The 14,308-nt window shown below is 46.3% G+C and overlaps 1 protein-coding gene across 1 annotated transcript in view; it reads left to right on the forward strand.

Moving 5' to 3' along the window:
- Nucleotides 1–9,520, forward strand: part of GMPS (guanine monophosphate synthase) — a 33,387-nt gene extending 23,867 nt beyond the window's left edge. The window contains exons 13-16 of the mRNA XM_064516527.1: nt 564–679; nt 2,467–2,597; nt 4,442–4,614; nt 6,217–9,520. Coding sequence (XP_064372597.1) covers nt 564–679; nt 2,467–2,597; nt 4,442–4,614; nt 6,217–6,318 — 522 coding nt within the window. The 3' untranslated portion in view covers nt 6,319–9,520. The remainder of the gene's footprint in view (nt 1–563; nt 680–2,466; nt 2,598–4,441; nt 4,615–6,216) is intronic.
- Nucleotides 9,521–14,308: the final 4,788 nt, after the last annotated feature.

Below are 14,308 nucleotides of genomic sequence, written 5' to 3' on the forward strand. Positions count from 1 at the left end.
CTTATTCTTGAGAGGAAGGGAACCAGAGAAATGCAAATTATTCAGGATATGGGAACATTTGGATCTTCACAGTGGCATATTGTTTTCTTTCCTTTCAGTCCTTTTCTGATGCAGTGGGAATTTTTGTGGGTTGTCCTTTGAATTTCATATTTTCCATTTGTATTCACTAAACACTGAGCTGGCATTTTTGTGTGATTGCATACCATAACTTAACGATCTCCTGAGCAGTCAGGAAGACACTTTGTCACTTGCTCTCTTCAGATTATTTGCTGATAATTTAAGGGCACCATTGAGCTCAGTCCTCTGGGAACCTTATGCATATACATCCTGAAAGCTTTCCTATTCTTTTATACGTTCTCATTAGCTCAGGGGAGATCTTCTAATTCTGTTGTTCTTTTTTTTCTTTTCAGTTGATATCTCTAAGCATACAGACTTCAGCAGATTAGTGTCTATTAAATATTGACACAAAGTATGGTTCTGTAACTTACAGCTTGCAAGATGAAGAAGAAAGTATTGCAAATTATTTTAGCAGCAAATTTCAAGTTTTACTTATTTTTTTCTAGGGCGACTGTCGTTCATATAGCTATGTTTGCGGGATCTCTAGTAAAGACACTCCACACTGGGAGTCTCTTATGTTTCTTGCCAGACTCATACCACGGATGTGCCACAATATAAACAGGTAAGCATTCTCTGTTCAGTATTGAATATCTTTATTTCTAGTGATCTACTTACTGTGTGGAATAGAATGCCCGTGCATTCTAAGTTTCTTTATTTAATCTAATTTTTTTGTATGTTGGACAGGTGTATTATACAGAGGTTACAAACACACAACAGATCACCCTTTAGATTTATTTCTGGAGTTGCTAACTTGAAAAATAATTTGATAGCCTATCTCCTCATAATGAGCATTTGATCAGACAAAATCCAGTGCAGCTTAAGCAAAGTGTTGTTTGAAAGATGCAAAGGCTATTAATAAATTGTGATGTCATGCAGTGTTTTTCTTGTTTTGTGTCAAAGAAGTTTACAGGGCAGTAATCCCTAGCTCTAATGGCACAAAGAAAAGTTCCAAAGCCAGGCACTGTAACCTTAACTGAGCTCTCTTGTGAATAGAGTACATCCTCTGGTTATTTGGTTGCATAATTTTTCCAGCAGCTGAAGTTTCTTTGAGATCAAAACAAGGTTTTATACTGCTGTAAGTTATTTTGGAGATTGAGAGAGATGTTGGAAGCTGTGGGAATTTGGATGCTATTCTGGAGAATGGATATCCTCCTTGCCTGGCTGTAGACCTTCTCTGACAAAACTGTTCATAATTCCTTATAGCAAAAGTTGCTTCTATAACATAAGTGACACCTACTGAAAGAGGTAGAGTTCTTGATGTGAAATCTTGAATTGCAAGATACTCCTTTAAACTGTGTAAAATGGAGCAAAAGGCCTGAAATCAGGATTGCTTGTGCAGTTTGAAAGTGTGTGTTTGATTTACAGCATTACTACATTCTTTAACCTGTTTGTAGATTTAATGCTACTCTCCTGATTATACCACCTCTCTAGGAGTTCTGCAGTACTGGGATATGTTTCTCAGAATTTTTCATTGGTGTTTATAGGGACACTGAAGGGCGCTTGGGAAGCTGGCAGTTTGAGGAGTGCACTGAAATAGTTGGTCTTCTGCCCAACTATGCTTGCAGACTTTATATTACAAACAAAAATCTGGAATGTAAAGCTTGCATATTTTCCTGCTTTGGATTTTAGACAAGTATTCTTGGTTTGTATCTACAGACTTTTAAGTAACTCGTATGAATTTGTCATAGTAAATAAAAGCCTTTGTATGAGGCTAGTCAGACAATATTATACTGTGCTTTTTGTTCCACAACATATAAAACACAGTGAATGAGATTAAAAAGATAAAGCTGAGATGACCAATTTGAATTTGGAAGTTTGTTACGGATGTTATAAATCTAGAAATCAGTGGTTAATACCCTGTGATGAAAATACAGCTATTCCTAAACAACGAGGTGTATTTTATTTAATGATACTTTTGGCAGTTTCCCCGTAGGAGAGAAGATAGAAGTAAGCATTTATTAAGTAGCTTTCCTAGAATAATCTTAACTTTAACCGACATCAAAGTAAAATTTTAAAAAACACCCTCTGTGATACCACTGAGTTGGCATTTCTGTTTTTTAAAGGATTATTCTTTTGAATAAGTAACATTGAGGCTGTTGCTGGAAACCAAAATAAATTAATACATTTGACTTCCAAAGCTAATAGAAACATGTTATGTTTACAGAATATATGCATTAAATTATATAAAGTTCTAGTTATTGCATAAGGAGCAAAATAAAATATTATGCTTTCTTCCCCCCCCCCCCATTCCATTATCTTCACTGCAATGCTAGAGATGCAGTCCTTAGGCAATCTGCTTTATTCCATGTACACAAAATGTGTTTCTCTGCTATCTGGTTTGCTTTCCAGAGTTGTGTATGTGTTCGGTCCACCAGTCAAAGAACCTCCTACGGATGTCACACCTACTTTCCTGACAACAGGAGTCCTCAGCACTTTACGTCAAGCTGATTTTGAGGCTCACAATATTCTCAGGGAGTCTGGTAGGTGTTTAGCCTTATCTCATAGATCGGATTCTTGTTCTAAGATTCCTGCAAACCCAGCTGGATATAGTTACAGGGGTCAAGTCGGAATCTATAACATGGCTCTTGAATATCTCCAGAAAGCTATTACTTTAATGAGATGAGAGGCAAGAGCCTTTTCTTAAAGTTCCAGAGTCTCATAGCTGAAAGACGGGAGTTGCTAGACATTCTGCTACCAGAATTGATTTTAGGGTTTTAACTTCGTAGTTCTTCACAAGGCACCTGAAAATAACATCTTTCTCGCAACAGGGTAATGCCTCCTCATAATTACCTAAAAGTTTTTCCTATAGTACCTTCCACTTTTAGATAATACCTTCTTCTGGTGGGGAATAAGGTTTACACTTTGCACAGCTCGGAGGTAAGGTATAGCACTGCCGTGTAAGATTGTGCCAGAAGTACTGTTAGCCAGCTGGAAGTCAGCAAAATTACTTCTCTCCCATGATGCTGTGAGTCATGAGTATTTACTTGAAGTAAATAAAATGTGTAAAGAAACTTGATGGACTTTCAAAGGGTGTGTGGGGGGGTGGGTGTGGGTGGGTATGGGTGTGGGTGTGTGTGTGTAGGAGCCCGTATAGGAAGTTTCTAATGCTGATGCTCACTATCTGTGACAAAAGTGCTTTCATATTTTTGAATGTAAAGTAGAAGCTGTATTTGTAAACTGAACCCCTTCAAGCTAGCACACAGTAATACTTTAAACCCCTGACTTTTTTTTTTTAACTTCTGAAGGTGGGATGTGCATGGGAAACAGTTCATCAGATTTGCTTGTATTTTGTATAAATAAAGTTATAAAGTATCCCTCTCTCTGAAACTACATACTCTGTTTGCAAGGCTGTGTTCCCATAATTTGTAGAAAAATAGCCTCAAAATACTTAGGATAACACTGTCAGTGTTTGTAAAATTGTAGGTTTCAGTCTTACTGACTTTTGGTGACACCTACCTTTGAGTGAATGAATTGCTCCCAAAAATAAGCCTCGAGTTATCATGTAATGAGATGACTGCCTGTACTCATGGTTCACCTTGCACCAAAAGGTCGAGCTAGTGCAAGCAGGGGGATGAGACGGTGTCAGTGCTAGAGTGGTTCTGCAGTTTGCCATACCTGAGTCTCAAACGTCTAAATAATTTAAACAGTGAAATCTGAGGTTCTGTGTATTGGTTTTCAGAAGGATATATTAAAAAAAAAAAAAAAAACCACACACAAGAACTTGAGATAACGGTCTGGAGTTGCCTAAACAGCCTCCACAAATTCAGATACTTAAGAGCTTTCTTTGAAATATGTTGAAGAAACCGAGACACTTTCTCTGGAAGTGAGAATAATTAACAGTTAAATTGCCCTACCAAGAGATTCATTGTCATCTTGGTTTCACTTATGAAGACTAGAAGTGTCTCAAAGATGTGTTTTTATGTGACTGACTATTTATTGGGCTTGATATGAGGATAGATGAAATCCCATGGTTGTATTATGTGGGAAGGAAAGTAGATCTTAAATTGTGCTCAGTGAATTACAGGAATTGAGAGATTATCTGGTTTTGTTCTGCATGCCCATGAATGATGAAGATTATCACAAGTGCAATTTGAGTAGTTTAACTGTATAGACCAGTAATCACATAACTGTATAACCAGCGTGTTCTTCCGAGGTGTCGCAGTGGTAGCGAAAGAGTCCCCAAACTATGCTTCAGCTGCAGATTATCTGTGTAAATATAGCCCGTAGTGTATCATTTCAAGTATGGGTGGGAAACGCCATAAAACTTGATCACGTTTGTGTTTAAAAACAAAAGTTAAGTACTTATACTGCTATTTTTCTGAAGGTTATGCCGGAAAAATTAGCCAGATGCCAATAATTCTGACACCGTTACATTTTGATCGCGACCCCCTACAGAAGCAACCTTCCTGTCAAAGATCTGTGGTTATTCGAACTTTTATTACTAGCGATTTCATGACTGGTATTGCAGCAACTCCTGGTAATGAGGTTCCAGAAGAGGTAATATGAATTTTTGTATTTGTTCTTTTTAACATGATCTATCATTGTGGAAAATTATGGCTTTTTTCCTCCTTTCTTGGTTAATTGTGTCTTGAATTTGATCTTATTGTAATGTGGGGGGCTTTTGTCTCTTTTTCACTGTATTGGTTAGGAGGAATGTATTGTTTTGGGGGAAAACATGTAATAAAATGAGAAGCTGGCAGTGTTTTCTGATGGGTATGACAATCTTAAGGGGAGAGAAAGAAAACGCTTTCCAGTAGAGTTAATCTAAAATACCATTGGTTTTAAAACAAAGCAAAACAAGCATCCCAAACCACAGACATTTCTGAGGTTTTAAAGTTACTTATTTGCATAGGTAAGTAGATGTCCTGACTTGCAGAACTGCTGCTGATCCCTGCTTCTGAGTTTGTTGGAACTTGCTGCTGCTTAACATCTCAAAGCCTGCTATTTTCAATTTAAGTCCTAGGACTTTGGGAGCTCAAGTTTAGGCACTTTTTCTTGAAATTTTATCAGTGTCCACAATTTTGAGTGCTTTGGATCTATTGAAATGTAGTATGTGAGAACAACGGAATTGACTCTCTTTCTGCATACTTGAAAATTTTATCAGCATTGTTTTGTAGCTGTATGCAACTATTAAGCCTTCTACTTCAAGGCAGCCTGACAATTTAAAGAAGAGATGGTTCAGGGTTATGTTACCATGTAAACTGTTCCATTATATAAAATTAGGATTCATTTGCTCTTGAAGTTTGCACAAAACACATTCAAGAGGTAAAACATTAATTTTAAGACTAGACAGTAATGTGGTGGTAAAATAGTAGAGGCTGTGGAAAACACCTGTATTTATGGGGAAAAATAGTCATTCTTCATTTAATTTAAAAAAAAAAACTTCTTTTTTCCCATGGAGAGCAATGCACTGTCTAAACTTACGCTCCTTTATAGTGTATCATGTGGAACCTGCAGTTCCACAACTATGAGCTGTGAAATTTTCAAGGAAGCTGAATTTACTGTTGTTAAGGATCAGCAAAGTACTGTGTAATTCCCAGTCTCATCTAGAAGTAGTCCTGCTAAAGTTGGTTCCTGTGAACTCTGGAGAACTGTCAATGGAAGCTCTTTGCTTTGGACACTTTTCTTTCTGTGAATTACTTTGCTTAACCTTTAGAGCTCCCTTTTTACTTTTAAAAGTTCACTGTTTCATTTGGGCTGTTGTTTTGTGTTTGGTGGTGGGTTAACTGGAGATGATGGCCTGAGAAACATCTGTGAAGATGGTTGGTGATAAAGCATGCCAGCCTAAATTCCTGCTGGACTTCTATAAAGCAGCTTTGAAGCTGAAGAGCTGCTGCCTTAAAGAGAAAGGAGTTGCAATTGACACCCTGTTTTATTATTGGTGCCAAAAAATCAAGAAGTCCCAAATATAACTTCAGAGATCATGAAGCTAGATGTTTTAAATTGTTTTTATTTATTAATTGGTAGCTACATGCTAATAACTATAGGCTTTTTCTCTGGCACATAAAAACAACATTAGTATGAATAAATTTATTCTTTTCTAGGATAGTTTTCATCAGGTCTGTTCTCATGTGCTTTGTTTTGATTTTTTCACGATAGGTTGTGTTAAAAATGGTGGCGGAGATTAAGAAGATTCCTGGCATTTCTCGGGTGATGTATGACTTGACATCAAAACCACCAGGAACTACAGAGTGGGAGTAATTAACTTTTTTCTATTAAAGTACTGTGTGCAGTTTAAATCATATCAGAAACCATTCCCAGTGTTGACATGCAGTACTGTGAAAAGAGTGACTGGAGCTGCTACATCACATCTGATTCCTCTCCTGGAGCGTAAATCTGCAGTTAAGAGCTGTGTTGGGGATAACTAAGTGGGGCTGAGGATTTGTACGGGTAAATAATCATGGCAGCATTGCCTGTGCGCAGACAGATTCCTATTGCTTTTGCCTTTGTCTTACTGATTCTTCCCGTTTTCATGTGTTTTACTGTTAACCGTCATTTCAGCGTCTCTTTGTTTTTGTATACCGTGTAAAAAGAGACATTTTATTTACTTCTACCAAAATCATTGTTACCGCCTAAAAATGTAAAATGAATACTTTGTGTGACCAACTGCTTTTGGACAGATTTATTATAAATAAATATTTTGCCAAATGGAGTGGTGGGTGCTGTCGAGTCGTGGCGTTAGCGTGCAGCCGCTGCGGAGCCCGCTCTGCCCCGTCTGGCGCGACACCGGTGCCGGCAGCGCAGCGCTGGGGCGTCACCAGCCCTCTCTCCCTGCTCTTGCACCGCTTGGTAGGTGTTTGCTGGCAACAAACGTGTACACACGTACTAATCTTCAGTATACGCTTACTGCACCTATACATAGGTCAGATTGCAGGCGATGAGGTGTCGCGCGTGCTTTTGCGGGTTCCGATAGAAGAGTTAAAGTGGGAGTGGAATTGGAAGAGCTGTTACACCAGAGCTACTGGATCTGTGAATTCTCTTTCTGTTTTTCAGTGCTTATGCAATAGTCCCTTCACAGCCTACTGCCCACGTGCGTTTGTTTTACTTGATAACATTGTTTTCTACACATGGCTTTTACAGGAAGAACTTTTCTATGTGTTATACTTAGCTTTTAAACATTATAGTCATTTAGTGTGGAATCATGGTATCAGAGTGGACTTGATCCATCAACCGAGATCACTTCAGTCGCTTGTATTCCGCTGTTTAGTGAAGTGAGCAATAATTTAAGAGGAGAGATGTGGTTACCTTGGACACCTGTTCGTTTTCTGATATCTTCAGGCAAAGGCCAGCTATTTCCATCCACCTGAGAATTGTGAGTGTCCTACAGTTGCTGTCTTTGGAAGTTTAATTTCTGTAACACTTGGATTCGGACCTGAGCAGCTTACTGGGTACCTACAGGTTACCTGTGCTGTTATAACCTTAATTATGTACCCAAGTTTATCGTTTTAGCCACTTTCTGAACATTTGCATTTCATTCAGCTGCCAAATTGTTTTGTGGGGGTGAGATACTTGTTTTAAACTGTTTGATAACATGGTGTGTTTAATGGCTGTAGCTACCTGTATTTCCACTTACATAGATTTGTGAACTGGAATAATGGTTGAAAATGTTTATTCTATATTCTTTTAATTGCACACTTTTTTATTGTTTTTACATTTATTACTTACACTTGTATTACGGAAATTTAGTTTCATTCCTGTTTATAGGATATGGCTAACTTGTTTCAATTTATACTTTTGCTGATGTCACTAGGAAGTTGTCTTTCGTTTGGGGAAGGAGACGGCATATTATAGCCCTTTGCTGCTTTTTTGAAAATACTCTTGACAACCTAGATGTGCAGGAGGGCAGCAGACTGGTGGCCGTAATCTGGAGTTAGGAAGAACTGCCTTCTGGCCTTACCATATCTGCTAGGAGCAGAACTGTCTTGGGTCAATTAACGTTAATCTGTGTGTATCTCACTTGTCTCATTTATGAAATGAAGGTAGTAATTCTAACACATCCATTATAGCCTTTTAGAGCTCTTTGGATGAGCTCTTTGCTACATAAGTGAAGTATTATTTATATAAAAGTTATTTTGTTACTGGACTGTGATCTATTAGAAACTCTACAAACCGTTGCTTGCTGGGGCAGAATCTATTACAGCATGGGTTCTGTTGAAAACAAATTTGATTTTTAATGTAATTTAGTTCAAAAGAAAGCTCCCTAACTAAATTACGGCTTTATAGTACATTTTAATTTTTTTTGTCAGAAAAAGCTGAGGATAGTTGTTTTCATGACTGGTGATATCTTGTACATAAATGGTGCGACCACAAGAAATAAATCTTTTTGGTGTGATGCAGAATACTTCAGCCTTTTAGTGTCATTGCAGTTGTTGCTAGTTTTAAGTGGGCTTGCTATTGCTGCTGCTGCCGCTGCCATCAGGTTGTCTGTTACCTTGAGAACAAGTAGGTAAAATGGAAGGAGGAATTACTTTAAAAAAAAACAAATAAATAAATAAAATAAAGAATTCGGAGCACCTCTTACACCCAAAACTTTATTCTTGACTCTAATGAGACACTCCTGGTTGGCCTCCGTGTAGATGAATATGCAGTACATAGTCTCATAGTTATGTCCTAACTTGCAAGAAAGCTTGCATAACGTCATGTCCGTAGCATTCAGGGGCTTATAATAACTCTGCCTTTTGACTGCAACCTTAGGATATACCTGCACAGGTTTTTTTATATTCACTGCATGTTGCATACTTGGAAGCCCTACTTTCAGAGTTGCATCTTACCTGTAGGTATAATATAATACCTGTATACAGTGGGTATGCTGAAGTTTGACGTATGCTTTTAACATCTTTAATCATGTTGGTTGCTTTCATGTTTTTAATGAAACAGAGCTTGATAACAATTCCTGTGCTCTTTAGGAACATACACTTTTGTTTTGTTTTTTTAAGCCAGAAAGGTAAATATTGAAACATTTAGTCATAAACGATTGCACTATAAACAAAATATGTCTTATTGAAATAAAATTTGTGGTCTCTAAATATCTTCCCCCAATTTAACAGCTGTGCCATGCATTTTAGAAGTGTTTGGTTATTCTTAGGAGGGTTGGTGTCGTCATCCCAGCAGTTCTTGAGTGTTTTTATGGATCCGTGTGTATAGAACAGCCAGAAGTGGGGAGAGAATTAAGACTGTTCGCATTTCTTCAGAAGCGTATTTAGCACATAGTTTACAGACTAATAACTGTAGCTGCCCTGTACAATTGTTCACCTCAAGTCTTCAGTAAAACATGTCAGCGGTTAGAGGAATTTGTATTGGGGGTATTCCCCGTCATTCTCAATTTTTAACATTTTTCTGCTTGTGAAATGATAAAGTACTGTGAGCCTTAATTTTTATCCACAAATAAAAATATTATGTTTGAGCACTGTGTGACTTTATTTCTCAGGGTCTCCGTAGGGAAATGGCTTGGTTAGGGGCAGCGCGCTGGGGTGGAACTGCGTGGGGCAGCCGAGCCCCTCGTCCGCGCTCCCGCGGCTGCGCTCTGCGGCGGTTCCGGGGGGGTTTCTGGCTCCTGCCGCTCTGCGCTGGAGTCCTTCCCGCGCCCCTCCCTGGTGGTGTTTGGCCTAAGCAGCCGGTCACGGCTTCGAGGCTTCTGAGGGATGTGAAGCCACAGGTGCAGTTTTGGGGGGGGTTGGCCCTCTTCTTGTGGGTTTTGACAGCGCACCGCTTCCATGCAGCCCTTGGAGCAGCCGCATCAGGCAGCGACCGGCCTGCTGTGCCCGGGGGCTGCCCCTTCCCTTCCCCCCCCCGACATGCGCAGGTACCCGGGGCCACGTTCGAGGAAAAAGGAGCGTGACCAGAAGCAGTCCCGCCGCAGTGTGAAAATAATCGGGGAAAAGTGAATTGGAGAAAGGAAACCAAAATGTTTCTCACTGGGGGGGGTGATTTGGATAATTGAATTTTTTTTAATTTTAGAATTTGAAGAAGTTTGTTTGCGGGAACAGCCTGTACCGCAAAGGTAATAATCCCTTGTGCGGCAGCATGTTACTGCGTCCAGCAGCATGTTTGAGTTTTTCCCTGAGTTTTTATTTTTCTCCAATAAAGAAGTGATGGGTACCACATCCTGGGTAACCGACGCCGGTTACTGCGAACGGTGATGCAGCTGCGCCCGCGGGTAGAGCTGCAGCTGGCTTCTCCTCTCGCCCCGTGCCGCTGTTTCCAAAGGAATCCTCCTCCGATTCCACCCCTTCCCTTGCTTCCTCTCAGCCCAGAAATAACGCTTTTATCTTGCAGTGCGGATTTACGTCGCATTTCACTGTGAGCACAACTCCAAAAATAGGTTTTTAACTTCCAGGCTGACTCAGTCGCTGCAGCAGCGCTGCGCTCGCCCTCGAGGCGGGGAGACCCGCGGGATGCTGGCGCGGGAGCCGGGCCCGGACCCCGGCGAGGCGCTGCCCCTGCTCTGCCGGCACGTGGATAACGCGCCATGAGGCTGTTTCCGTGCCGAATTTGGAGCAGATTGCAGAGAGACTATAACTCACTGCTGTAATATTTGTTTGCAGCTCTGATTTTAACGCGATCCAGGCCATTAACTCACTTAGCTAATCTGTAAATATGGGGAAAACCATATGAGGAGGAGTAAAGTGGGGTCGTGACGTACGGTGTCACACCTAAGCTATTTCCATGCCTCTCTCCAAAGCTCAGTTCGAGTCCCTGGGGCCCTGTTCCTATACAGTGTAATTTCCCATTGGATTTCGTGCATCTCGCCAAAGAAGGGAGCTGCAGGCGGGCAGCGCTCGCGCCCCGGGGCAGCCGTGTCCGTCCCCTGCGCTGCTCGGACGCGGGCTGCAAACACGGGCGGCCGCCGCGGCTGGTTTCGCCGTCCTTGGGGCCCCGCGTCGCCCCCCCTTTCCCTCCCGCGGGAGCAGCCGTCCCCCGCGGCAACGCCCCGAGCACCCGCGGCGGAAGCGTTTTCCTTCCAGATTTACTGCTCTAAGAAAGGACTCCTCCGTAAGGCTTAAAAAAGTTTTTTTTGTTGGGTTTTTTTTATTTATTTTTTGGAAAATGCCATTTCGAAGCTCAAAATCTAACATTTGGGAAATGTCAACTGTAAATGTTGCAGAATTCATTTGAATGAAAATTTGTGCTTGGTTTTAATGTCAAAAATGAATGTTGAAGGCTGCGCTGCTTTTTCTCCTCATCTTTTGGCAACAGCTCCTGAAGCTGGATTTTTCCCAGCTCTTCGGCCTCCCTTAGGCCCCAGATCAAGTTCTGGGCTAAGTTAGTCTGGGCGACCTCCCCCCGCCCCGGCTGTCAGCACGAGAGCCCGGGAGCCCGGGCAGGGACAGGCAGGGTTCAGCTGCCGGCGGTTTATTTAACCGGTTTAGTTACGAGGAGTCGGGACAAACTGCTTTGGGATGCAAAGGCCACGGTGAGGCTGTTTCCAGGATTTCTTCCGCTCTTTCTGGTTATTTAGGATGAAGAAAGCGTGGGACAACGTTCTGGGGGTGTTCTGCATTAACGGGAGAGCCTGAGCGAAGGAAGGCGAGCACCACGGGCGGATCCGACTGCCCAGGCGCTGCCCGCCCTGCGCCCGGGTCCAGCCCCGCGGGGCGCTTTGCTGCTGCCACGTTACCTGCAGGGAAATCTCCGTTTACGGATTCTGTAACCGGGAATAAACCGCGCAGGGGAGGTGCCGGCTCGGCTGTGGCCAGACTCCCCAAAACCGCGCCGGAGCGCGGCCGCGGGGCGCCAGGGGTGTGCGGATGCCATGCGGCTCCCGAAGCCGGCAGCCCTGGGGCTGCGATCCGTGCGGCCCCCCGGGAGCTCCCGTAACGGCGAGGCTGCGGAGGAGGCCGGGCCGCGTCCGTGCCTGCGTCCGTCTGTCCCCGGCGGTGCTGTGGGACGGGAGGACGACGGGAAAGGAACAGAAAGGAGCCTGACTTTGCTGCAACCTGCAGCACGGGAAGCTGGGATAGGGGCCGGGATGCAGGTCAGGATGCGTGCTCTGTGCTGGGATGCATGCGGGGATACGTGCCAGGATGCGCCCCGTGTGCCGGGATGCATGTCGGGATGCATGCCATGTGCCGGGATGCCTGCTGGGATATGTGCTGGGATGCATGTCGGGATGCGAGCACTGTGCCGGGATGCACGCCATGTGCCGGGATGCCTGCCGGGATGCGTGTCCGGATGTGTGCCATGTGCCAGGATGCCTGCTGGGTTACGTGCTGGGATGCCTGCCACGTGCTGGGATACGTGCCAGGAAGCAGGCCATGTGCAAGGATGGGTGCTGGGATACGTGCCAGGACGTATGCCATGTGCCGGGATGCCTGCTGGGATACGTGCTATATGCCAGGATACATCCCGGGATATGTGCCAGGATGCATTCCATGTGCTGGGATGCATGTCGGGATGCGTGCTCTGTGCCGGGATGCCTGCTGGGATACATGGTACATGTCGGGATACAAGCTGGGATATGTGCCTGGAAGCACCCCATGTGCCAGGAGGCACGTTGGGATACGTGCTCTGTGCCGGGATACATGCTGGGATACATGCCAGGATGCAGGCCGTGTGCCGGGATGCCTGCTGGGATAGGTGCTATATGCCGGGATGCGTGCCGGGAGGCGTGCTCTGTGCCGGGCCGCGGGCCGCTCCCGGAGGGCTCAGGCTCGCTGCCGTGGCTCCCCGCGGCATCAGCACAGCGCCGGGGCGCGACGCCGGCACCGGGGGCCCCGTCGGGGCGGGACGGGCTCCACGGCCGCTGTGAGCCCCGTGCCGGGGCTGCCAAGGGAGGGGGACGTGCCGGAGCGCGCGAGGGAAGCGCGTGCACCGGATGACTCGCGGCCCGTGTCCGCTACCGGGGCGAGCTCGCCTCCGGCGCGGCGTGCCCGCAGGGCTGCAAGGCGGCAGGGCTCCGGCGGGCACCGCGGCTGGCCGTGGTTGTTCCCAGCCCCCGTCACCAGCGTAACCCGGCGTTTCTGCCGTTTCGGGGGCGGCCGCCCCGCTGTCGTGGGTGTTTTGGGGCAGCTCTGCGCCCAGGGCCGCGGTCCAGCACGGGCACCGGCGCCCCTTCGCCCCTTCCCGGGGCCCGAGCATCCTCCCGGCCCCCAGGGTCCTGGGCGCGTCCTCGAGCCGCTCCACCGCGGGGACCGGCCGCTCAGAAGTGTCGTCTGGGTGGATGAACCCTTCTGTCCCAGATCCCTGCCGGAAGCCGACGGGGCGTCTCTCGGTGCCGGGGGCGAGCGGCGAGGCTGGACGGCGGTGCCGGAGCCCCACGTGCGCCGCGGGAGCCGCCGCGGGCTGCGCGCAGGGATGGCCGCACTGTGCCACCCGCCCGGCCGGAGACCCCGCAGCCGGGAAGCACCGCCGAGCACCGCTGCCGGCTGCATCCCCGAGCGCTGCCGCGTTTGCATCCCTGTTAAAGCATCCCTGCGGGGGCTGTGGCGGGAGCGGGGCCACGGGGGCCGTGGGAGAGGGGCCGGGGCACGGCCGGGTCGCAGGCCTCGCCCCGCGTTTCGGAGCTCGTTTTCCTAATGAGCATTTGAAGCACCGGCAGCCGTTGGCTGCTGCTCTCGCACCGACAAGCGCTTTAACCTCCCGGTAATGCGGGATTGTGCATTTTAATACAGATAAGTGCACGGCATTACGGCTGGCAGGGGAGGGATTAAGGCGCTGCCGGGGGGGCTGCCCTGAGCCGTCCCCCCCCCCGGCACACAGAGACCACCCAGCACCCCCGGCTGCAATGATCTGATGTATTTTTACGAACATAGATTTTACCAAACGTTTGGGAAGGGGCTTTGGAAGCGCTGGCGGGTGAATTTGCACCCGGTGCTTCGCTCGCCCTCGCGGCGCCTCCCGATCAGGCAGCGCCGTATTCGGATACGGCCGCCGAAACGCGGCATCAATATTTGAAGCCGGCCGGATAGGGCTGCATTTCAGGGAAACTATGGCCCTGCATGTTTCATGAGGCCAGCTAGGGTGTCCGTCCCCGGCCGGGGCGCGGGCCGGGCACCACGGGGAAGCTGCCCCCGCGCTCGCCTCGGAGCCGCTGGCACCCGCCGGGCCGTCGCCCCGCGGACGGGCTGCTGCTGCGCCCGAGTGACGCCGAGCGCGGAGCGGGCCTTAACGACAGCGGCGGTTTGGGCAAAGCTGTGGCGGCTCTGCTCGCTTTCGCCAGCCAGATCCCGCTGGAAAGAGCCGGTGGGGTGTG

Source organism: Dromaius novaehollandiae, chromosome 9 (assembly GCF_036370855.1).
Source record: "Dromaius novaehollandiae isolate bDroNov1 chromosome 9, bDroNov1.hap1, whole genome shotgun sequence".
Taxonomy (NCBI): Eukaryota; Metazoa; Chordata; class Aves; order Casuariiformes; family Dromaiidae; genus Dromaius; species Dromaius novaehollandiae.